At 44.9% G+C, this 26,544-nt stretch overlaps 1 protein-coding gene across 1 annotated transcript in view; it reads right to left on the reverse strand.

The window, feature by feature from the left end:
- Nucleotides 1-309: 309 nt before the first annotated feature.
- The window catches only part of GNB5 (G protein subunit beta 5), a 54,933-nt gene continuing 28,698 nt past the window's right edge, over nucleotides 310-26,544 (reverse strand). Inside the window, exons 4-11 of the mRNA XM_025389940.1 lie at nucleotides 26,022-26,098; nucleotides 19,679-19,811; nucleotides 13,743-13,886; nucleotides 11,518-11,609; nucleotides 6,347-6,395; nucleotides 4,152-4,248; nucleotides 2,658-2,824; nucleotides 310-870 (exon numbers count right to left, since the gene is read on the reverse strand). Of these exons, the coding sequence (XP_025245725.1) occupies nucleotides 859-870; nucleotides 2,658-2,824; nucleotides 4,152-4,248; nucleotides 6,347-6,395; nucleotides 11,518-11,609; nucleotides 13,743-13,886; nucleotides 19,679-19,811; nucleotides 26,022-26,098 (771 nt within the window). The 3' untranslated portion in view covers nucleotides 310-858. The remainder of the gene's footprint in view (nucleotides 871-2,657; nucleotides 2,825-4,151; nucleotides 4,249-6,346; nucleotides 6,396-11,517; nucleotides 11,610-13,742; nucleotides 13,887-19,678; nucleotides 19,812-26,021; nucleotides 26,099-26,544) is intronic.

Consider the following 26,544-nt stretch of genomic DNA (forward strand, 5'->3'; position numbering starts at 1 on the left):
ATATGAATATAATTTATATGGACAAGATCCACTTTAACCTAAGTGTTTCCACTAATTCTACTAATAGGTTTTTAAATAAGTTTACTATCCTGTGTTCCCACACAGAGTTTTGCTTGCTCTCAGAAGCGTTTGTTTACAAACAGCACTGGCTTTCCTTTCAATTCAGAGAAAACGCCCTGTCCAAGTGACACAGTGACATCATCATCATTCATCAGTCAAACCACCTGTCCTTTTGAGGCATTTCTCTGTGTCATTTACAGCAGTTCACCATAGACAAAAATGTTTTATCTGAAAAAAGACAATAGAACAGGAAGCTGAAGAAGACACTTTTACAATAAAAACATTCTAAAAAAAGTGATTTTTGTCTGATTACATTTGGGATTGGAATTTGCTTCTATCCAGACCAGTTACCAGTCCTCAGTCCATAAAACCAGCACTTCCAGACGAAGGTTCCAGGCATCACAGTGCACAAGAAATATCAGACTTTAAAGTGCTCTGAAAATGAATTGACTCAAAGAAATAATACGGACTATATTAACTGCTGAATTCTACTGGTGACAGAATGAGTTGAGGCTACTATAATTTAGAATAACCTTAAAAACAGATACATTTTAAAGTGTTCCAAAAGAACTTGAAGGTATTGTACTTGAAGGTATTCTCGCAGTGCTGAAGGCTCACACTAGTGTATTTCCACAGGTGACAGTTTTAATAGTCATATTGGAGACGTTTAGTGACCTGTGAGCCATGGTTACTCCCCTAAGCTAAATCGCAGTAAACCCTAAGCTCCTCTAGAAGTAATATCTATTTACATGTGAAGATTTCAAATTCTCAGGTATACATGAGTGCATTGTGAGATGATTAGGCCCAGACCTGTGAAGACACAAACAGATAGATTTTAGACCTTTGTAGTTAACAACTTATAAAACTTGAGCTTAAAGAGATAAAATTAGTCTATTCACACACATGCATGGGCATACATGTGCGTGTGTACACACACACACACATACACACACACACACACCCCATCCAAAATAGGGTGCTCCTGTGCCTTAGAAGGATAACACTGTACTCCTAGCAACGCAAAGGTGCTTCTTTGGACCCGATCCCCTCCTCCCTTAGTTAACTGTTTGTGGGGCATCTGCAGCCTCCTTACTAGGGTCTGGTTACTCTTACAGATTGACAACCAAAACCATTTGAACCCATACAGCTCACCGTATACATTAACAGGACTTTACTCAACAGACTGACAACCAAAACCATTTGAACCCATACAGCTCACCGTACACATTAACAGGACTTTACTCATTTAGGACACTCTTACCCAGGAAGATGAACTCACAGATAACTTTTTTATTCGCTTCAGGAATTTTGCAAAAATCCTTTTTTTCTATCCTAACACTAGACTACTCAACTTACCCTCTTTAGAAAATACACCCACGTCTCAGGACAATATAGAGCATCGAATGAGTACTTACTTTTAAAGGGTTTGTTCGAAACCCTCCCCCACCCATGTCCAGCAATCCTAAAACTATTATGCCACAAAGTTGTCCAATCCTAATTAAGTGGCCCCCAACAAAAACCTGCCTTAAACCAGACCCAAAAAACCTCGTGCATGCCTTTGTCCTCCTCTTCTGAGATGCCACTACACCTCTACCAATTCTTGATGTTCCACACTGAGGCAAGCAATCAATTTAGCTTTGCTCTATGAATGGGCATCTTTTTTTTTTTTTTTTTTTTTTTTTGAGACAGAGTCTTGCTCTGTTGCCCAGGCTGGAGTGCAGTGGGATGATCTCGGCTCACTGCAACCTCTGCCTCCTGGGTTCAAGCAATTCTCCTGCCTCAGCCTCCCGAGTAGCTGGGACTACAGGTGCCTGCCACCATGCCTGGCTGATTTTTGTATTTTTAGTAGAGACGGGGTTTCACCATGTTGCCCAGGCTGGTCTGGAACTCCTGATCTCAAGTGATCTGCCCACCTCAGCCTCCCAAAGTGCTACAATTACAGGTGTGAGCCACCACGCCCGGCTTAAACAGGCTATTTTGGTAGTATTTTGGGGGAGCCAACACTCAACAAGGTTATGGAGCTATCTTTGAGAATTTAATGAAAGCCATGAGGACAAAATGCATACACCCCAAATTTGGCATATATAATTTCAGGGGCTTCACTTCCAAAATTAAGCTATAGGAAAACTAAAAAAAAAAAAAAAAAAAAAAAAGAAAGATAAAAGTAATAATTTCAGGGGCTTCACAGCCTCTTGGATCTGTGACCCTCGTCATCACACGGTTAATAAATGTAATAAGAACCCTATACTACAGGAGAAGAGACTGGTTATCTGTGGTTTGCCAAAGGCTAGAATCACAAGAATCAGACTTTGAGGGTCAAAAGGAACTTTCTGGATGATGAAGCCTAACTATTCCCTCACCTACAGGCTGATACGTAGTTGTCGAATCTGTGGAGAATACCTGCATTGATGGGGCACTCGCTACCTCTCCAGGCAACTAGTTCCTCCTGTGGCTGTGGGCAGAGTGGAAATGAGAGCTCGGCGAGGCTGACCAGGCCCACCCGAGCTTACTCTGAAAGCCTTCCCTCTGCTTCAGAAGGCCTGTCACCCCTCCTCTCTCCTCTCACACCCAGGAAAAGAGAAAACCCTCTCTCTTACTCTGAGGGTATGATCCCATGATCCTGAGCAGAAAGCAGTCCCATCGGGCGAAACTCGTAGAGTGCTAACGCGGTTTTCATGGCCAAACAGGATGGAGACCCGGGACCCTTTGAGAACATCCCAGACGTTGATCGTGTAATCATTGTATCCAGCAAACAGCAGGCGACCTTGAAGCAGGGTGAGATGATAGCTGTTAAGCCAGTTCCTTGCTTCCTGTTTCTCATTACATGACTGTCACTCACTCACTCATTCAGTAAGCAGTGATTCAGGCCCACTGAGTCCTAGGCACTGTGCTTTCCCTTGAGGATTTAAAGGGGAGAAAGCACAGTCATGGCCCCTGGTGGAGGATGTGGGGCTGAGAGGAACAGATCACTGTAGCATCCCATGGTAACAGCCATAATGCAAGTGCTTTACACATGTAAAGTGCTATGGGACCAGAGAGGAAGGGGGATCCAGGGGGACACTGCAGACACAAAAAAATTATTTCTAGTCATTTGCTAGTTAACAACTTGTAAAACTTGTTTAAAGAGAGAAAGTTAAAGTGACATTTCAGTTGGCTCTTGAGGGTTGAATAGGAGTCTGTCACGCAGAGAAGGCAGGGAAAAGATGTTCCAGGCAGTAGCAGGAACTTCATGTGCAGTTAGTCTAGGGATGTGTCTGGGGAAATCAAGTGGTCCAGGTAGCCAGCCTGTTACCTTTGCTTTAACTTTCTATTTTGCTTTCTTTCTTTGACATGATCTTTCTGGAGCTATGCTTTTTCACTACCAACTTCCCACAAAGGAGCCATGAGCTTCAGGGCACTGAGAAGGGACTCATTTTATTTTTTCCCTTTGAGTCGGAGTCTCGCTCTGTTGCCCAGGGTGGAGTGCAGTGGCACAATCTCAGCTCACTGCAAGCTCCATTTCCCAGGTTCAAGCGATTCTCCTGCCTCAGCCTCCCGAGTAGCTGGGATTACAGGCATGCACCACCATGCCCAACCAATTTTTGTATTTTTAGTAGAGACAAGGTTGCACCATGTTGGCCAGGCTGGTTTCGAACTCCTGACCTCAAGTGATCGCCTGCCTTGGCCTCCCAACGTGCTGGGATTACAGGCGTGAGTCACAGTGCCTGGTCAAGAAGGGACTCTTGCTTAACCTCCACCTTGGACAAAAGTTCCCTTTGGGGCATGAAGAGAAGCAAAGACTGGGGAGAAAATGCCTGAGAGCGTTACAGAAGTGAATTTCTGACATTTCATTGCCTTGAAGGACAGCATTAGGTGAGTACACAGCCTTCATTTCCCCCTGGAGTGAATGGGGCTAGGGGAAGTTGCCTGGAGCAGGGCAAAGTGGGAGGTCAGAAGCTCAGAGGAGGAAAACTGGTGCAAATGTGGATGATTTCGCATACTGGTCCACAGGAAGCTCGGATAATGAAAAGGAACTGAGTGATGGTGGAGCGCTAGTTTCATTCCGGTCCTGTCTTACAGTCCCGGGAAAAGTTTCTGAAATAAAACCTTACCACTGAGGGAGAAGTCCACGCTGGATGCTCCAAATATGATACTCTCTTTGGAATAGATGGCGACCTCCCTGTCTGCCCGCAGGTCATAGAGGCGACACTGGGGGGCAAATAAATAAAGCAGCACTTACTTCTGGCTTCAGTTTGGTGATGTGATGACCACAGAACTACAGGTAGGTGCTAGTGACTTGTGCAGTTTAAAGGATGAAGGAAAAACTTCTTAGTTTTTCCTACTGTTATTTCATCCTTTAGTCCTGACTCCTATTAATTTCTATTAGTCCGTAAAGAGTCCCGATTCCTATTAATCTCTATGAGTCAGTAAAGAAATGACAAATATAGCAAATTTCTTCAGATATAAAAACAAAAGGAGGCCCCAGTTGTTTTTTTTTTCTGATAAAGGACACATGTTCATTGTAGAAAATTTTGAAATATTCAGAAATGTATACAGAAGTTAATGAGGGTCACCCTAAATCCTAGAGGTATTTACTAATTTTGAGCTGTTTCCTTCAGTCCTATTTCTATTTTATGTGTGTATCTGAATGGGCTGGATGTTTCATTATTGCTTCTATTAACATCAGGTTATACCTACTTTCTCATATCATTAAAAGAAAACTTCAAAAAATGTTATATATATGGTTACTGAATATATCAGAATCTATTTAGCCAAATCCTGTTGTTTCGGTTGTGTTTAATTTTTCTCTTTTATAAATAATATTATGATGACTATTCTTACATAAAAATCTTTACATGTGTTTCTGGTATTTTCCTTAGACGAGGTAAGAAATAGAATCCTTAGAAGAGTTATCAGGAAATAGCATGACCAGATCAGAAGTAGAGATGTTTTATTTTATATTTTATTTTATTTTGAAATGGAATTTCGCTTGTCACCCAGGCTGGAGTGCAATGGCGCAATCTTGGCTCACTGCAACCTCTGCCTCCCCGGGTTCAAATGATTCTCCTGCCTCAGCCTCCAGCGTAGTAGGGATTACAGGTGCCCGCCACCTCGCCTGGCTAATTTTTGTATTTTTAGTCTCATTTAGTGGAGATGGGGTTTCACCACATTGGCCAGGCTGGTCTTGAACTCCTGACCTCAGGTGATCCACCTACCTTGGCCTCCCACAGTGCTGGGATTACAGGCATGAGCCACCATGCCTGGCCAAGTAGAGATGTTTTCAAGCTCTTGATTCTTATCTGCCCTCTAGCAGGGTGGTGCCAACTATCCTGACCCCAGGCTTGTTCCAGGCTCCCCACCAACCCAACCTCTGAGCATTTCTTTGCTAATCCAAGTGGCAAAATGGGCATCCGACCACTGAAAACTTAAAACATACATTTCTTTGATTATGGGTGACTTTGAAAACATTTTCAGGTGTTTACTTGCCATTTTGGATTTACTGCTTTGTAAATGACCTGCATTTTACTCTCTTCTTTAATTGGAGTGTTTGTTTTATTGCTTATGTAACCCTATTCATATCTACAGGATTTCAACTTGGCCTGTACTGTACGTGGCAAGAAGTTTCCATGATGTATTCCCTTATATTGTTATATAGCTTTGACATACAGAAGTTTTACATTTTCATTATTTCAAAACTCTCAGTCTATTCTTTTGTAATTTCTTTAGCAGAAAATTAGAATTGAAACCATTATTTCATAAGGTATTTGATATTCTGAGGGCAATAAGAAAATATTTTTTCTCTTGAAAATAATTTGGCAATCAGTATCAAAAGCCTTAAAACTGGGTCTATTTATGGCTCAGCAAGTTATGTCTGAGAATGCTAAGGAAATGATAAGCAAGGTACAAAAACACTAATTGCAGTGTTTTTAACAGAAAAAAAAAAAAACCTTGATAAGAGCCAAAAATTCAAGATGAATGTCACGTTCATAACATGGAATACAACTCAATCATTAAGAAAATATAATGGAGAGAACTATTTATCGGCCTGGGAAAATGTTCACATTCTGTTAAGTGAAAATGCCAAATTACAAAGCATTTTGTTTGTCAAAAAGAAAAAAAGTCAGAAAGGAATTCATCCAACTATGATTTTTCTTGGGTAAGGAGATCAAGGTAATTTAATATTCCCCCAAATTTTCTTCATTGAGTACTCATTACTTCTGTAACCAGAAAAATAGTTATTTTCTAAAAATAAGTTAGCAGATCCCTCTATTGACTAGGAAAAGCTCTCAATAACTTAGAAACATACCGTAGCATCATCTGACCCTGAAGCAAAGGCATCTCCACTGGGGTAGTACCTGCAGAGAGAAAGTACTTTATCTAGGGTGGTGATTCCCGACCCTGGATGCCCATCAGAACCATGCTAGGCCCTTGGAATCAGAATCTCTACTTCTAGGGACTTAAGGAATATTTGCAGCAGAAGACGGAAGAGGAAGCTCATACGTCAGGCCCACTGACTTCTAGTTTTCTTCCCTGTTAGTGGGGGACAATGACGCTGGCCTTGTAGAGTGAGATAATGTGTGTTGATATCAGGCACAGAACACAGAGCAGACCCCCTGTAAATATAGTTTCCCTCAATCACATATCTAATTCCTAAGACTTGGCCCAGAGCTCAGGGATAAGAAAGGGGTTATGAGCACAGACACGGAATCAGATGCACAAAGCCACATTGGATGTCTGCACTGACCATTTACTACCTGCGATACTTTTGGCAAATGACTTCCTCTTGCCCAGCCTCAGTTTCCTCATCTGAAAAGTGAGAGTAATAATGCATATTTTCTGCTGTGAAGTTTACATAAGACAGTCCATGCAAAGAATCTGGCATGGTGCCAATGAAAACACATTCCATGAATGATTATTACTGCTATAGTCATTCTCTTCTCAATGATTAGTGAGAAATATGGGTCCTAAATTATAATCCAGAGGCAGAATGAGAGCAAATGTCTTTAAACCCCTCCGCTCTGCCTCACCCGGCTGTGTTCCCCACACCTTCCATTGTTTCTTTTTTTGTTTTTTTTGAGACTGAGTCTCACTCTCTCACCCAGGCTGGAGTACAATGGCCTGAACTCGGCTCACTACAAACCTCCACCTCCCAGGTTCAAGCGATTCTCATGTCGCAGCCTCCCAAGTAGCTGGGATTACAGGCACATGCCTCTATGCCTGGCTAATTTTTGTATTTTTAGTAGAGATGGGGTTTCACCATGTTGGTCAGGCTGGTCTCGAACTCCTGACCTCAAGTGATCCACCCTCCTAGGCCTCCCAAAGTGTTGGGATTATAGGTGTGAGCTACCACACCAGGCTTGTTTCTTCTTTCTTGTGCCAGTGACTTACCCTATAGCTCCACAAAAGCCAGAGGAGGAGCAGCCCTTTAAAACAGCTAAAGTTATTCCTCCTACCCGCGGGAGGGGAGAGTCAAAACATTTGGCAAACGAGAGGGAAGCTTGACTTCGTGTGACTAACTTACACTGGCCTGAAAGACGGGGATGGAGAAGAGAAAAGCTGGATGAGAAATGTTAACCATTTTCAGCTCTGCCCCAGTCAGTCCATCACGGTGTGGGCACATTATGTTTTTGAAAGCATTATGAATTCATGGAGTATCTGACGCATCCATATTCCAATGTCAAAATGATTTCTAGATTAAATACCATTTGGGGCCACATGGGCTATGATTTCCTTCTGCTGGTGGGAAGTTCAGGGACCAAGTGTATTATCTTCCAGGTAATACGTAGATTATCTGGAAGAGACTTTTTGTGCCCCCAGTATCCCCTCTCTCTCTCCTATAGCTATGGTTAAATAAAAGCAGGATTTTTTTGAATGGCACCAAACCCAGGGGGTGCTACTGGAATTCAGTGGCTGGGCCACACGGATGGTAAATGTCTTACATGGAACATTCCCTTACAATGAAATGTCCTTCCCAAAATGCTAATAGTGAACCCCACTGAAAAACACTGGTTTGTTTTGTTTTTCCTGGGCACACGGCAGAATGAAAACTGTTTCTAGTCTTCCTGTAGCCAGATGTGGCCATATGATCATGTTCTGGCTCATGGGATGCAGACAGAAGCGATAAGCGCAACTCTCCTCTACCAGCCAGCTGGAAAGAAGGCAGGGTGGTAGGCCAGTGGGGGCAGGAGAGGGAGCACCATCCTAGGGAGTGGGTTGCGAAGACAGAATGAGCTGTCATAGCAGCTCAGATTTTAAGGTGAGAAAAAACTTCCATCTGGTTTAAGTCACTGTTATTTGGGCTTCTCTCATACAAGCCCATGTCCTAACTAATCCAGTGTACTACAAAGGGCATGCTAAGAGAACAATGACAATGCTCAGTATAACCTCAGCCTTGGGTAGACATGGTAGCCAGTGTTCGCCCTGGAAGAAAATCAAAAGGTACCCTGAACATGGCCCACAGAATCAGTCCCTGGAGCATCCGTAAGATGAGTCTCAGCATCGATTTACACCGTTCCATAAACTAACTTAATTGAAACTGCATTCACTCTATATAGAAAAATGGCCATTTAAATTTTTAAGTTATAGTGTTCTCTATCAATAATTGGGTTTATGTCTCCATTTATCAACATCTTCTTTTATTTCTCCCATTAAGAATTCATAAATAGTTTTAAAAGTTTGGTTACTTCAAATACTTTAAAAAGCAAGATTTTTTCTCTCTCTCTCTCTGACTTCCTCAGTGCAGGAGGAGATCGATGAGTAAATTGGCCATGCAGTGTGGTCCCCCTCACACAGGAGGGCACCTAAGTCAGCCCTGGAAACCAGGGGGGCTTCCTGGACAGAGGGAAGCTTAAGTTGAAAACTGATGGTCAAAGGAGGTTAGAGGCAGAGGGCTCAGGGGAGATGAAACAGCTCAGGTGAGACAGTGTGCATTTTATTTTTTTATTATTATTATTTTGGAGAAAGAGTCTCACTCTATCGACCAGGCTGGAGTGCAGTGGCGTGATCTCGGCTCACTGCAACTTCTGCCTCCTGAGTTCAAGCGATTCTCGTGCCTTAGCCTCCCAAGTAGCTGGTATTACAGCCATGTGCCACCATGTTTGGCTAATTTTTGTATTTTTAGTAGAGACGGGGTTTTACCATGTTGGCCAGGCTAGTCTCCAACTCCTGACCTCAAGTGATCTGCCCACCTTGGCCTCCCAAAATGCTGAGATTACAGGCATAAGCCACAGCGCCCAGCTGAGTGTGTGCATTTTAAAGCTGTACATTGGCCCTCCATAGCCATGGGTTCTACACTCATGGATAAAATCAACTGCAGATTAAAAATATTATAAAAAAGAAAAGGATTGTTGCATCTGTACTGAACCTTTTTTCTTGTCATCATTCTCCAAACAATACAGTCTACCAACTATTTACATTGCATATACATTTATTAGATATTATAAGTAATTGAGAGATGATTTAAAGTACATGGGAGGATGTGCATAGGCTATATGCAAATACTATACCACTTTAATTTTATTATTTATTTATTTTTATAACTTCAGCATACCCTGAGAAAATACTACATAGTTTTATGTAGGATTTTGGTATCTGAGGGAGGTCCTGGAACCAATCTCCCACAGATACCAAGGAATGACTATACTTTATTAATACATAGGGGCTTATTTTTGTGGCTTTATCTTCTATCTTGCATTTTACTAACTTCATTTACTATCTGTAGTGATTTTCAGATTGATTTCTTTTGATTTTCTAGGTAATTACTGCATATTTACAATAAGTGAGAGTCCTTTTGCTTTTTTCCTTATCCCACATTTGAGGGCAAGGAGTACTAAAGTAAGTACGTATTGTTTTTTGTTCTTGTTTTTAAGAGAAACAATTCTCGTGTTTTCCCACTAAGTATAATGAAGATTCTTGGGAGTTCTGAGTATAATGAAAATACTTTATAAACTGTCTCAACAGTACCATCTTCCATACATGGCAAGTCCTGACCTCTCTCTTAGGATCTAATTCATGGATCCTGCTACTTACTTGACATCTTGAATGTTTAATAGGCATCTCAAACCTAACCAGCCCCAAAGAGAGCTCCCCAATCCATGTGCAAAACCCACCTCTTCCCCCTATCCTTCCAGTCTTCCCTGTCTTAGCACATGGACTGCTGCTTACTGCCCTCGATAAAAGACGTGGGTTCCCTAAGCTCAGGGTTCTTCTAGAGTGCATCCCTTGCATCTGCCAGTGTCATTTGGCCCTTTTCATGTCTCCCTGTGGAACTGGGGCTCAAATACCAGCACAAACAAGCTGATATCCTGGCTATTGCCATTACTCTCAGTAATAAACTGTCTTTCATCTCTGACCCAGGAGTCTCGTGTCTTCTACCAGCATCCATGAGCTATGGCAGCCCAACTTGTTAACATGTAGGTAGACAAAATCTCAGACATTTCGTAATTCTTGACATTTCTGTCTCCACCATGTCTTCCTTAGTTCCAGTCACCATCGTTTCTTTGTTGAACTCACACAACCACCTCTAACTGGTCGTCATTTTTCCATTCTTGTTCCCTACAATGTCTTCTCCATATAGCCAGTGATCTGTTTGGTTTGTTTGGGTTTTTTCTTTTTGAGACACGGTCTCACTCTGTTGACTGGGCTGGAGTGTAGTGGCACCATCTCGACTCACTGTAGCCTCAATCTCCTGGGTTCAATCGATCCTCCCACCTTAGCCTCCTCCGCACATCACCATGCCCAGCTAAATTTTTTTATTTTTATTTTTGGTAGACACAGGGTTGCACCATGTTGCCTAGGCTGGTCTCAAACTCCTGGGCTCAAGCAATCTGCCCGCCTCGGCTTCCCAACAGAGAGATCTTTTATGATCAGGTTAGCCACCCCTACCCCTCCCAACTCAAAACTCTCCAGTGACCACCTGGCCTTTTTTTAGGTCCCTTAACCTCTCGTCTCTGTGCTTTTCCCCCAGCTCTTTGCGTGCCTGGCTCTTTCATCATCCTGGCCTCAATGTAAATGTCACCTTCTCAGTAAGGCTGTCTTTGACTTCTAAGAAATGACCCATCCCATCTCCCTATTTTACTTTTACCATAGTAGTTATCAGTATCTGAAATTGTATATTTGTGTTTGGTCTAGTTTGTCTCCTGTAAGAGAGTAGAGACCTTGTCTATCTTGTTCACTAGTCTATTCCCAGGTTCTAGAATAATATCTAGCATATAAATACTCAGTAAATATTTACTGAATGAATGGGTGAAAAATGCTGATTCAACCTAGGGAGGATATTAATTGCTCCTAATGCAATTAAATTAAAATTCTCCATGAGTTCTGAAGCACTGTTCAGTTCCACCACAATCAGCCTTTCTTCCTGGGGAGGCCTCTCTCAGCCAAGTAAACTGATCTGGAGGCGGTTCCTTGGCTAAGGATTACCCAAGCCAGGCAATGCCGGCAGAACAGAGAGGTGGCATGAACATTCTACTCACTGACCGGACACTGTTGATGTCAGATTCATGTGTTTCAAAGGCCTGCACGCACTGACCGGAGCGCATGTCCCACACCATGGCTTTCTTGTCACATCCCTACAAATGCAAAATTACCCAGAGTTATGGCCACTTCAAGGAATGTCTATAGACAAGGCACGAGTCCCAGTTATATAACAGAGACCATTTATTTCCCATTAGCAAATGGTTGACAACACACTTTTCTGAGACTAGCTTTACCTGAGGGCAGTCTCCTCAGTCAGAAAGCCCTTAGCAGCCTAGAACTAGGTCTTGGGATGGGAGGCAGGAGGGAAGGCACTCAGTTTCCTCTTTTAGCTTGTTTTCTTCTTTTGAGCATTTCTGAATGGAGGCAAACCCTTCTTACCCTCCCCCGGGCATCTCCCTTCCCTTCGTTTTCCCTCTTTTCTCTCTTCTCTTTATACTTGCCTCCCTAAGCCCAGAGGGCAAGGCAGGCAGGCAGTGGTGCGTGGTGGGCCCTCTCTAGCTGTGACATTAATGGGTTGGCAGTGCCCAAATGGAGCAGCTGAGAGTCCCAGCTTTGTTTTGGTGTATGGAGCAGCCCTCAGCAAAGCTGGAGAGCCAGGCGCCCCGGGCCATCTGCACCCTCAGCAGCATGCCGGGCTGGGAATCCGCAAACCAGAGGCCCATCAGGGTGCTGCCATTGACGCGCCAGGTGGCTTAGGCAAGTCACCTCCCCGGACGTCTGCCTCAACACCTGTAAAGTCAATGCTGTCTTCAGGTTGCTAACATGACCCAGAGGGTCACAGACGTGAGGGTTTTCCCATTATCCTGTCAAGGCTCTGGGAGCAGTTTGATAAGTTCCTGCAGAGTGGTCATGTTATCAAGCTCAAGAAGTAGAATGTGGACTCTCAATAGTCAAATAGCTTAAATGGTCAAACAGCTTAAACAGTCAAAAAGTAACAGCTTAAAATTGGTGTCCAAGTTATTGGTTTCAACTTGGAGCAGAGGGAGGTGTGTAATGAAGCACCATCACACATCTGAGGAAGGCCCGTGGCCCAAGTGTCTTTACTGAAAATGTGGGCAAAGAAACCAGAAAGGCCTTCACGTCTTTAGAGGACAAGAAATCGGATGCAGTTTAGTGCTCTGGATGAGACAATATGATCTCCAGTAATAGCAGTAATTTTTAAAAAACACAGTAGAGTCGAGGAGAGAGAAACACAGGGATACCAAGGCACAGGGGTGAAACACCTACACATGGCCGGATACCCAGGAAGAAAATCAGGGTCGCTGCTGACTACAGCTCATACAGCCCTTGCCTGGCTCCTAGGATCGATGTGTGGGCAGCCTGGAGCAAAGGTCCCTTAGGTGTCCCAGCTGCAGAAGTCACCTGACAGTATGTGCGTCACTGTCCTGTCTCACCACTGCCTCCTGACGGAGGTGAGACAGGACCCGTGGGAAGGTCAGCTGGCCCAGCTCTCTGTCCCTATTCTCAGGCTGTCCACAGAAAGACTCGCCCCTCCCATTTGCATACACACTGCAAACTCTTTCATCTACTGCTTGCCCCATCCTGGGGAGGGAAGTGCAAACACCACTGTGCACTATGCCCAACTGATAGAGGACGCAACTTCCAGTCAGGCAGCAAAGCCCCGACCCAGGCGCCCTGACTGCTACTCTAGCACTTCTCTGAGTCTCTGTGGCCCTGTGTGCCAACTCTGAGCTTTCAAAGCCTCTGTTTCTTGCACCCTGTGATGGGAGGGAGGATGGTGGCTGGCAGGGGTGGGGTGGGAGAGTGCCCCACAGGCCCCAAGGCCCTGGCGGCATCACAGCGTTGCCTCAGCTCAGTAGCCATCTGACCTGCCATGCCCTTGTGTGCGTCTCTGATGCTCTCAGATGCTAAGTCTCTGCTATGTATTTGAGGAATGACATTTTAAAATGTGGCAGATATACACCTTGAGTTGCAGCACTCATACAGGAGAACATTCCAGATTACTCTGTAGACTGCTAACATCAGTGGCAGAACAGAAGGAGGCCCTCACAGCTCAGCCCTGTAGCTGCCCACCAAGCCCCCAAGAGGGGCCTGGAGCCAGTGCAGTCACTGCAGGAGCTGGGGGTTTAGTGGGGAGTTGAGGACAATTCCTGCAGTCCCTTCTAGGGAAGTGCCTAGGCTAATCCCATGAATGGACAAGAACTGCCACCATAAGCCTCCTTAGTGGACACAGGAGCCCTAGGGAGTTTCCGTTGGGTCTTTACCCCAGACACGAAGGTGTTTCCAGTTTCTGAGGGGGCCAGGTCCAAGCAGAGGACGTCAGCCCCATGTCCGTGGAAGCTCTGCAGTAGCTGCCCGCTCTCCACGTCCCACAGGGCACACGTGCCATCGCCGCTCGCTGTCAGGATCTGCCCACAGAAAAGGACAGGAAGTGGGTGGCTGTGGTTATTGCTTCTGCCAGGTGCAGTCAATCAGAGGCTTAACGTTCTGCAGGAAAAAGCAGACTCTACACACACACACACACACACACACACACACGCGCAGACACACACACGCGCGCACACACACACACATGCAAACACACACACGCAGACACACACAGACGCGGACACACACACACGCAGACACACCTGCTGTATCTGGGTTCATGCACAGAAATCTCTCTCCTATACAAAGAATGAAAAAGTACATTTCCTACACTCTCACGGTCCTTGAGTTGTGTGTTTATGTGCCTGCCTCCCTGCAGAGCTGAAATCCTGGCGACCTCATGGTGGTACCTACAGGGCTCTACACACGCCTGGCTCGTAGGAAGTGTTCCGTTAGTCTCTGCTGCACGTTTGAAACCTTTGATGCCTCCCACTGCTGTGCAGGCCAGACACTTAAAGTTCTTCTTGGATACTGATGCACATCACTGGGCTGCTTGCTAATACAGAGTCTGGGGTGGGGCCTGAGAGTCTACACTTCTCACAGGCTCCCAGGGAACACTGAGGCTGGTCACAGGACACACTGGGAGCAGCAGGGGTCTAGGCAGCATCTTGTTGGACACGTTCTCTGTTGTTGCTTTTCCCAAGCACAGTGCTGTTCAGAGGCTTCCCAGGACCACTGACGGGTGCAAGAGGATATTCATGCATACACAGGTTCAAGAAACATTTGCTGTGTGCTGACAGTGTCTGCCAGGCACTTTGCTAATGCATGAGAGTTTGCAGAAAGATTGTGTCTCAGTTTCTGTTCTCCCAGAATTCAGTTTAATAGGATTGCCAGTAAGAATGAAACTAACATAATTCCCCATCCCTGTGTTAAACAATTCTGGGACCAGGCCAACTTTCCTGTTACTATGTTAAACCAGACTGAGACCAAGTAAAAATAACTTCACTGCTTGCTGCAGAAAATACCTGCTCCTGGGAGAAAAGACTGTGAATCCATTAGACAACTTAACAAGATTAACAGCTTGCTCATCCAGACTCACTTCAAGACTGTTCCCTTGCTGGGCTCACCAATCCAAAGCTAAAATGGCTTTGCAAGACCCACCTTCAAATCACCAAGCCTGGACCCTGAAATCCTCTAAGTACCCTTCCCTAATTCCTCCATTTTCAGACCCTACTAAGATTCTGCCAGTGCAGGTTCTCCCTTACTGCAGGAGGTCAGATAACCTTAGCTTTGCTTGGTTGCAAGTATTTCTGATGTTCGCTTGGGGAGTTGACATCACCAGTGGACAAGGATCGAAGACAACAGCATGGGTGTCTCACCACTGCCTCCTGACGGAGGTGAGACAGGACCCATGGGAAGGCCAGCTGGCCCAGCTCTCTGTCCTTATTCTCAGGCTGTCCACAGAAAGACTTGCCCCTCCCATTTGCATACACACTGCAAACTCTTTCATCTACTGCTTGTCCCATCCTGGGGAGGGAAGTGCAAACACCACTGTGCACTATGCCCAACTGATAGAGGACGCAACTTCTAGTCAGGCAGCAAAGCCCCGACCCAGGCGCCCTGACTCCTAGTCTAGTGCTTCTCTGAGTCTCTGTGGCCCTGCAGTCACCGGGATCCAGTGACTGGATCCAGGTGTGCACACAGGAGGGTCCCAAATCCAGTGTGGTGATATCTGAGTTGGTCTTCAAGGAAGAGTGAGAGCTGGCCAGGTGAAGGAAGGGAAGGGGAGAGAGAAACTCCAGGGGGGCCTATGTCTGCACTAAATGAAAGGTGAGTCCGTTCACAGGTGGGGACTCAGCCTGAAGTCAAGAGGGCACTCTGGAAGCTTCTGGGCAGGAGAATGAGAAGAGCAAACGTATATTTTAGGAAACTCTGGCGGAGGCCCAAAGAGCCTCTAGATAGCTTACGAGTACAAAGGTCAGCCATAGAGTAAAGGCACACGGGGGTGCCAGGGGAAAGACACGGGGGCGGGGCTGAAGTTTTACTTTTTGTCACTGCCAGTGTGTGTGAGGCCTGGGCTCTGGCTGAGCATACCTTCCTGGGGTTGGGAGAAACGCAGTGAGGACTCAGTTCAGGGCCCTCATAGGCCCAGCTGGTGGCATCACAGAGCCCTGAGCCAGCTGGGTACTGACAGCAACGGAGGGGACCTGCAAGGGAGAAGCTCTGGATAGCAGAGCCTCCCTACTCCCTGCCTTCTGGCTGCTCCACGGGGCCTGGGTGGGGTGATAAGACTGGAGGAAGTGGCTCTTGCAGCGTAAGTGTCCGCAAGATAGCCCTTTGTGGGTGATGACTGATGGCTGAGGAAAGAAAAGAGGAATCAGGCCTTATGTGCCGCTAGCACACAATGCACCCACCGACCACACCACACCTTCAATTTCCAGCTGCTGATAGGGTCTCTCCTCCTCACCCTTTGCCCCCTTTGCCTTTTTCTTCCCCTCTCTCTTATATGTTAGGCCTTGCACATAAAGAATCTCATTTTTCCCCCAGCACTTTGGGAGGCCAAGGTGGACGGATCACCCAAGGTCAGGAGTTCAAGACCAGCCTGGCCAACACGGTAAAACTCCATCTCTACTAAAAATACAAAAATTAGCCAGTTGTGGTGGCTCATGCCTGTTGTCCCAGCTATTCGGAAGGCTGAGGCATGAGAATTGCTTGAACCTGGGGGGCAGAGGTTGCAGTGAGCTGAGATTACGCCACTGCACTCCAGCCTGGGCAACAGAGTAAGACTCGGTCTCAAAAAAAAAAAAAAACAAAACTCATTTTTTTTTTCTTTTTCTGCAGGGAAGGAACAAATTACAAGGAGGGGAATCTGCTCCCACCCTAGCATTGAACCCACTGGCTGTCCACAGGACCCCCTCCAGCCTCGACTTCCCTCAGGAGGCCTGCATACATCCAATAAGATGACTTAAGCTGGCAAAGTAGCTTATGGACACACAAAACCTGAACCGAGGCTGAATTTGGGTATTAATATTTTGTTAGACGCTTGAATTCCCTTAGTCTCTCCTGGCCCACACCCACTAGTGGTTGTTCCGACTCACCGTTTTCCTAACACTTGCAATAACTTACAGTTTATTTTGAGATACTAGGTCCAAACAATTTTCTTTAAGCAACGACCCAGTCTTGCTCTTTAATTTAGGAAATTTTCATACCATACTGTTTGGTTAAAAAAATGAATAGTTTTTAAAAGTTAAAAGTAGATTTCTAATACTTTTCAATTTTGTGTGTGTGATCTTCATTATAAGTAAAAATAAATTTTAAAGACCATTTATTCACATAAATGCATTAAACAGAACCCCTAACTCATTGTCACTCATTTGTTCTGGAGTGTAGAGAATTTGTAGGTTTAATACCATAGTCTCATATCAGCCACTTGAGTTTCTCTTATATCATCCTAGATTCCAGGGATTGAAGAAAGCTGGAGGTTCATGAGTTCAGTAGTACCCAAACTAGGCTGTGTATCAGAATCACCCATGAAGCTTTGTGTTAATAATAATAAAATTGGCTGGGTGTGATGGCTTACGCCTATAATCCCAGCACTTTGGGAGACCAAGGCGAATGGATCGCTTGAGCTCTGGAGTTCAAGACCAGCCTGGGCAACACAGCGAGACCCCATCTCTACAAAAAGTACAAAAATTAGCCAGGCATGGTGGCGCATGCTTGCAGACCCACTACAGACCCACCAGCTACTTGGGATGCTGAGGCAGGAGAATCACTTGAGCCTGGGTAGTGGAGGCTTCAGTGAGCCCAGACTGTGCCACTGCACTCCAGCCTGGGTACTAGAGAGAGACCTTGACTCAAAAAACAAACAAACAAACAAATAAATAACAGTTAACACTTACTAATATTTACCAGGGACTATACTATTTATATGAATCATCTCGTTTAAGTCTCAGAAAACTTTATGCAGGACAGATTTAATACTTTACTATCCTCACGTGCAGGTAAGAAAAATGAAGCATGCAGAAATTCAAATGCTGTCTAGGATCACCAGCTAGAACATGGTGGAGCCAGGATCTAATCTTTTTTTTTTTTTTTTTTTTTTTTGAGACGGAGTCTCGCTCTGTCGCCCAGGCTGGAGTGCAGTGGCCGGATCTCAGCTCACTGCAAGCTCCGCCTCCCGGGTTCACGCCATTCTCCTGCCTCAGCCTCCCGAGTAGCTGGGACTACAGGCGCCCACCACCACGCCCAGCTAGTTTTTTGTATTTTTTTAGTAGAGACGGGGTTTCACCGTGTTAGCCAGGATGGTCTCGATCTCCCGACCTCGTGATCCGCCCGTCTCAGCCTCCCAAAGTGCTGGGATAATAATCTTACTGTCTGTCTCCGGAGCCACCCTTTACCTGCTCTGCCTCCCAGGTCACATCCCCGCCGAGGTAGCCAGCTGGGACTTACTTCCCTCTATCTCTGGCTAAGCTACTTGTTGGAAAAGAAAGCACCTTTTAACCTAGAGGTGCCCCCTTTCATCCCCAACCCTGCCCTGTGGCAACACAGAGTGAGGCTGATGGGTCTCCACAGGGGGGCTTCAGATGCCTGATGGTCGCGGTAGCTCCCTGAGCCTGCCTTCATCCGGCTTAAATGTCCTCTGTTGCTTTGGTTTGCCTCAGGCCCAAAGACATCTGGTTTTGGCCACTGCAGCCAGCCAGTGGCCACAGTGCCCCCTGCTGAACAAGTCTGCAAGATTCCTGGTTAGGCTCAAATATTAGGTGTAAACAACAGGTGCACAATGGCGATATTGCAAGTCCCAACATCCCTCCTGTCAGCAACTGAACAACTACCCAGCCACCTGACCTCCCTGCTTCTAACCTCCTCATCCCCCTGACATCAATCACTGAAGCCAGAGTAAACTACGGAAGGCTGTAATCTAACTCAGACACCCTCCTCTTCCAAACAAACCCAAATCTGACTCACCCCTTAAGGGCTCCCGCCACCTACAGGGTCCAGCCCAGGCACTCAGGGAGCCCTGGGATCTGGCCCCACCCACCTCTCGGCTGCCTGCCTCCCACTGTGCTCCCTCACACGCTGTGGCTGCCTGGAGTGGCAGCGGTCCCTCTTCACTGACAGCAGCAAGTCTGTGACCAACCCCCCCTGCTCGGAGCTCCCCAGTTCCGCCACTGTCCAACCATTACTGGTTTTCATGAAGGTCCCTGAGGGCCAAGACTGAGCTTTTGGCCCCAGAGCCATGTGGTATCTGGCAATGTGGGTAGTAGGTACTGAGAAGGTTTGCTGAATAAGTGTGAATAAATAAATGATGCGGTGCTTTCACCACTTGCTAAATAAAACTTAGTCAAACTGTTAAAGGTTGTGTTGTTTTCACTGTAGTGTATTCAAAGTAGAGCAAAGATTTAATATGGTGAAGCATTTTCTTTTTGCGTTGGTTAAAACAGGACTGTAAAGTGAGATGCATGTAGTGCCCAGCTCTGAAGCCTGACAGCTCAGTGAAGCTTTACACACGTTAGCACGCAGACCAGGGCACAGTAACTGCCTCCACCCCAGGGGGTTCCCTGCTCCACTCCCACCCTCGCCAAGTCAATCAGAGGAGGATTTTCAATATGCCATGTAGTTTATCTCAACTCTATCAACCATCACTAGCCCCAACTTTCTCACATTATTAAAAGTCATAATAATAACTGATGAGAAACAATGGGAGCTTCCCCTTAGAGCAAACTACTGGAGCACACCCATCTTGTTCACAGAGATGCCAAAAGCTTCCTCTCCTCTCTGCTCCTCTTTAGTGCTCCTTGGCAGGTCAACCTGACACCGGGGGCCGCTTATTTACCTGCATGTCAGAGTTGGTGAAGCTGCAGGCCGACAGGTAGTTGGTGTGCATAGCAACAGACTTCTTTTTGGCAGCCATGTTTTCATTTTTGTCAAACGTCAAGGGATACACAGAACACTTATTATCCAAACCACTAGGATGGAAAGAAAGAAGTACCAAAGGTTAATGCAGAGTAACAGAATATGTGTCTACTTTCCCAATCACATAAACTTTTCAACATATTCTCTTTAGCAGTATCATATATTGTAACCTTTCCTCCAACTTTTAAAGTTTTTTTTTTTTTTTTAAAATAGATACAGGGTCTCGCTATGTTGCCCAGGTTGGTCTTGAACTCTTGGCCTCAAGCAATCCTCCCTTGGCCTCCCAAAGTGCTAGGATTACAAGTGCGAGCCACTGCGCCCGGCCAGTTTGAAGATTTTCAAACCTACTGTAAAACTGAAAAAAAAAAAAAAAAAAAAAAAAAAAAAAGAATAGTATACTGAATACCCAGATCCCTTCCCTTAGATTCAGATGTAACATTTTGTCATATCTGCAGGGGCAAATTCTGAACCATTTGACTGCAAACTGCAGATACGACATTTTCCTTCTGAACACTTCCATTTGCAAATTTACATCTCCTAAAAATAAGAACAGTCTCCTATCTACCACATCCTTATCACATTTGAGAAAATCAACAAAACCTCCGTAACATCATTTAATAAGCCAGCCATATTCAATCTTCCCCTGTTGTCGCCAGGATCCAGGGCCCAACCAAGGCTCACATATTGCATTCAGTTGTTACGACTTTTTAAGATCTTTTAATCTAGAACAGACTCTACCTACTGTTTGTTGTTCATGACAGGAAATCTTAAGATTGGCTGTGTATAGAATGTCACATATGGTGGATTTGTCAGATGGTTTCTTAATGGTTAGATTCAAGTACTGTAGAACATTCTGGCAATAAGAGTATCAAGGTGCTACTGTGTACTTCTTTCTTATTGCTTCATGTCAGAAGGCTTGTAATGTCTCTTCCAAGATTGGTAAAGCCAACTTTGATTACTTGGTTAAGGTGGACCACTAGATATCTCCAGGGTAAAGGTAATTTGTTCATAATCAGTGATAATCTGTGGTGTGATATTTTGAGACCATAAAAATATCCTTTCCTCAACCACTTTCATACAGAAACTTTATGAATCAAACCTTGCTTGAATCAAATATTACTTTAGGGGTGCAAAAGGCTGATTTATTTTGATAATGTCTTCCATATTTATTAGCTGGTGTTTTTTTGTAATGAAGAATCCCCCTTCCCACTATCACTGTACAGCCACAAATTTTTCTTCTTAATTGTATCATGATCCATTATTATCATTACTACATTTGATGCTCAAATTACCCCAAATTTGGGGCCGCTTCAAGCCAGCTCCTGTTTTGTTTTGTTTTGTTTTATATATGACGCCTATTGGTCCTTGAATGTTCCTTTACTTTCTAGAACAAGAAAATATCCTAGCCTCACTTTATTCTTTTCCCCCCAAAGGCCTAACCCCAGCCTTACCCAAGGTGCTCTGCTTTCTTTTTCTAGGGAACAATATTTAAGATGGGGTCACTGTTTTCTGACGCACTGGGAAAGCCAAGGGTCCCTTCTGCTTTCCCAGCTTCCTGGGAGATGCACAGGTGTATCCTTGGGTAGTTTCTTATCAGTAATTAGCTTTGGCAAACTTGCTTATAGAATGTGCAGGGGAGGCTGGGGGTGGTGGCTCACGCCAGTAATCCTAGCACTTTGGGAGGCCAAGGTAGACGGATCACCTGAGGTGAGGAGTTCAAGACCACCCTGGCCAACATGGAGAAACCCTGACTCTACTAAAAATACAAAAATTAGCTGGGCGAGGTGGCACACACCTGTAATCCCAGCTACTTGGAAGGCTGAGGCAGGAGAATTGCTTGAACCTGGGAGGCAGAGGTTGCAGTGAATTAAGACCACACCACCGCACTCCAGCCTGGGCAACAGAGTGAGACTCTTTGTCTTAAAAAAAAAAAAAAAAATGTGCAGAGAATGATTTGCACTTAGGCTATGGTAAGGGACAAGCATGCTGTGGACTATGGTCCTCCCTGACCCCTGAGCTGGGATATGTCCTCCCCATCCTGAGTAATTTCTGTTGAGATACTTATTACTTAGGGTTATTTGCATTGGTATGAGAAGCAGGAAGGTTTTGCAGGGTGATGCATCCAGTGTTGAATCTCTGCTTTAGTACCCAACTAATGTTGTGATCTTGGTTACGTATTCATCTTCGAAATCCATGATGACACCTGGCCCAGTGCCTTGCACACAGGAGCTTGTAGTAAGTATACAATACCTAAATGAAAGCTTCTTGGGGATACGGCTCTTAAATGAGAAATACTTGTATATATAATCAATTGACACATTTTTTGGGGAAAGGGGATTGTGCCAATACCATTTGGGTTTTAGCTTTCAAGTTTGGAAACAACTGAGCGAGAGACCCAGGAGCCAGGTAAATTAAGATAAAAAATAACCCCATTATTACCTACGATGACATTTAGAGAACGTGGCATCAGTGCAGGTCTATGTGATAATACAGTTGCAGGGATGTCATACAGTCATGTTTGGGAAATGTTATGTCAGACTTGCCACTAGAAACTCAAATGAATCACAGCTGCTCTTAGCAGTTTTGGGAAAGGTCTGGGAAGGGGAGATGGTACTTCTACCTGCGATAAGGAGTATTAGTTTCATCTTTGACGTTCTCTCATCCACTAGACCCCCACATTTTAAAAAATGCCTTCATAAGTGTTCATACCTTGAACTTCCTCTGCGTTGGCCCCTGTAACAGCCAGTGAGGCAGCGAGGAAAGGTGCTAGCACCTCCCACATGGCAGGGTGGGGAAACAGAGATGACAAAGATCAGGGCGCCAGCCATCCCTCCACTCTGAACTCTGTGTCTGCACCAAGCTAAGTTACCAGAAAGCTATCTATCTGGGCCTGGTAATGCTGCTCTCTTCCTTCCATCCCACTACCCTCATGGGAATTCTTGCGCTGCATTCCATTTAGTGAGGGTAAAATTAAGAAACAGCCACAGCATCACTTCCTCAACTACTGTTGAAGACATTGTTCACTGTTACCATATTTACTATACATTGCAGAAGGGCCTACCCAATATATTCTTTCTACAATTTAGAACTGTGTATCTAATAGTTCAATATTGGACATTGAGGGATTATGTAACACATCCAGCTCTATGCATCTGCTAAAATTCATGTCCAATTAGAAATGTATTACCCTAGGATTTAAAAAAACATGGAGAACTTATGATTCCTACTGAGTAGTGAAGAACTGACACTGCAGGAGAGGTCTGGCTTTTGCCCTCAGCTACTTGGAAGTGATCTCTGGGCCCCTGGAATGTCCTCCATGGTAAGAGTGGCTTGGTTTGCTTGGGGCTTTGGGCACCACTTTAATGATGTGATTTATGATGGGGGCTTTCGGATGCGTCATATCAGGTCTGATCTCCAGAGGAACTTGAGACTAAAGGTATCTGCCCGAACTTCTAGAGAGACTGGAGACTAAAAGTAAACCACACAGGCAGGGTGTGGTCAAGCCCCAGTAAAACCTCTGCACACCTAAGGCTCAGAGGACCTTCCCCAGCTGGCAATACTCTGCATGTATTATCATACACCGTGGCCAAGAGGAAACAGCGCTGTCAGTGACCACCCCAGGGAGACGATGGCTGGCAGCTCCATGTCTAGACGCCTTCTGGCTTCTGCCCCAGGGGTCTCTTCCTTTGGCTGGTTCTAATTTGTATCTTTCCACTGTAATAAAACTGTGGGAGTAAGTACAGCACTTTCATGAGTTTGGAGAGTTGTTTTAGAGAATTCCTGGGGTTGTGGGGACCCTCAAATTTGCAGCCAGGATCTGAAGTAAGGGGCACTCTTGGAACTGTGCCTGCTAACTGTAGTTGGCTAAACCCCTTTGCACCAACCTTATAATTGTGGCCTATTTCTCCCTTGCTTGCTTTCTCTAATAGATGTGTTACACATGTAGTACAAATATATATATATATATATGTGTATGTATATATATGTTTACATATATATCTTTTATTATAGCACCTCTTATCCTTTTAGGAAGTAGATGGTAATAAATTTTATATAAATATGGGCATCCATCTATAAAGTGGAGACATAATCCACTTTTGAGCTATTTTAAAAATTAAAAAATATGGGCCAGGTGCAGTGGCTAACACCTGTAATCCCAACACTTTGGGAGGCCGAGGCAGGCAGATCACTTGAGGTCAGGAGTTCGAGACCACCTTGGCCAACATGGTAAAACCCCATCTCTACTAAAAAAAAAAAAACCAAAAAAATTAGCTGGGCATGGTGGTGCATGCCGGTAGTCCCAGCTACTTGGGAGGCTGAGGCAGAAGAATGGCTTGAACCTGGGGGACAGAGGCTGCAGTGAGCCAAGATCGTACCACTACACTCCAGCCTGGGTGACAGAGTGAGATTCCATCTCAAAAAAAAAAAAAAAAAAAGTGAAATACATGTATGTGAACATGGGCTCCAAAGGGACATGTGGTCTTGGCCACTGGAAGGAGAATGAGAATATGTCCCCAAAGCACCCACCCAAAGGGTGGGGACACTGGAGAAGATGGTTGGTGTGACTGGCTGAAGAGGGCGCCAAAACGTTTGGCTGGGGACTCAGGCTTGTCCTCTCTAAAATAAAATTCTTTCTTCCTGATTATAAAGAGAAAAATTCCCATAGTCCCATCATCCAGAAAGAACTACTATTTTATTTGGTATAGTTCCTCCAGCCTTTATAATATGCCTTTTTTTTTTTTTTTTTTCCTTTTTTTAGACAGAGTCTCGCTCTGTCTCCAGGCTGGAGGGCAGTGGCGCGATCTCGGCTCACTGCAAGCCCCGCCTCCCCAGTACACGCCATTCTCTTGCCTCAGCCTCCCGAGTAGCCGGGACTGCAGGCACCCGCCACCACGCCCAGCTAATTTTTCCAATTTTTAGTAGAGATGGGGTTTCACCATGTTAGCCAGAATGGTCTCAATCTCCTGACCTCGTGGTCCGCCCGTCTCAGCATCCCAAAGTGCTGGGATTACAGGCGTGAGCCACCGCGCCTGGCCTAATATGCCTCTTTTTAAAAACATGGCTGAGATACTGTGGCAGAAATATTTTGAATGGTCTCAAAATTGTTCAACACAGGGACCAGGAATTATGTCGGTTTCAGTTCTCATTGCCAAACCTGTTAAACTGAGCTCCAGGAGAATAGAATAGAGAATAAGTCACACTCTTCCTAGTAATCTTGATGCCCTTTTCACATAGTGTAATTAAGAATTTTCCTTTTTAATGGCTGTATGATATTCCATTCAATTCATGTACCACAATTCACTTAAGTTTTCCTGGATGGGTATGTTGGTTCCTTTTTTCTTTCCTTTTTTTTTTTTTTTTTTTTTTTGCTTCATTTTATTTTTGAGACAGGGTCTCACTCTGTCACCCAGGCTGGAGTACAGTGGCATCATCACAGCTTACTGCATCCTTAACCTCCCAGGCTCAAGCAGTCCTCCCACCTCAGCTTCCAGAATAGCTGGGTCTACAGGTATACCACCACACCCAGCTAATTAGATTTTTTTTTTTTTTTGTAGAGACAAGGTATTATTACCACATTGCCCAGGCTGGTCTCGAACTCCTGGGCTCAGGTGATCCTCCTGCCTCTGCCTCCCAAAGTGCTGCTGGGATTACAGGCGAGAGCCATCACGCCTGGTGTTTTTTGCTTTATTTTTAAAAATACTACAATTAATGTCATTGTCCATATGGCTTTTCTATGTTTTGGATCATTCCTTTCAAATGAGTTCCTGGATGTGGAGTCACCAGATCAAAGGCTATCAGTTTTTCAAGGCTTCTGACAGATATTACCAAGTTGCTTTCCAAAATGTTTGCAACGTTTATAGTTCTGCCAAAAGCATTTGAGAGAGGAGATAGGTTTGAGAGATGAGATAGGTTTGAGATACTGTCAGTTTGTAATGAAAATAATTATGAAAGAGAGTTTTATGGTTCTTTTTTTTTTTTTTTTTAAAGAGATGGGGGTCTTGCTTTGTTGTCAAGGTGGACTTGAACTCCTGGAGTCAAGTGATCCTCCCACCTCAGCCTCCCAGGTGGCTGGGATTACAAGCAGGCACCACTGTGCCAGCTTACGGCTTCTCCTTTGACCAAGTTCAGGGAAGGATTTAGCATGCTGCTTCACAAGTAAACTACAAAAACTACGAGTTCTTGTTTGTTTGTTTGTTTTTGCTAAGAGAACAGTATTTTATGGTTAACACAAAATCTGAAAAGCTGCTGTAGCTCCAACTTACCCACAAGCAATGGCACATCCCGACGGGGCATAAGCACATGCCATCACCCACGTGCAGGGCATAGTGACCGCGTGCTCCTGAAACACAGCACAGAGTGGACAACTAGCACTTCCACACAAAACTCTTTTTTTTTTTTTTTTTTTTTTTGAGATGGAGTCTCACTCTGTTGCCAGTCTGGAGTGCAGTGGCACAATCTCAGCTCACTCCAACATCCGCCTCCCGGGTTCAAGCGATTCTCTTGTTTCAGCCTCCTGAGTAGCTGGGATTACAGGCATGTGTCACCACGCCTGGCTAATTTTGTAGTTTTAGTAGAGATGGGGTTTCACTATGTTGGCCAGGCTGGTCTCGAACTCCTGACCTTAAGTGATCTGCTCACCTCGGCCTCCCAAAGTGCTGGGATTACAGGTGTGAGCCCCCGTGCCTGGCCACAAAAATCTTAACGTTTAAATTTTAGAAAATAAAATCACCAGATGCCTACTGAATTACATTCTAGTTTCAAAAGGAAGTGGTATAGGGTAAAGAT

This window comes from Theropithecus gelada, chromosome 7a (assembly GCF_003255815.1).
Source record: "Theropithecus gelada isolate Dixy chromosome 7a, Tgel_1.0, whole genome shotgun sequence".
NCBI classification, from domain to species: domain Eukaryota; kingdom Metazoa; phylum Chordata; class Mammalia; order Primates; family Cercopithecidae; genus Theropithecus; species Theropithecus gelada.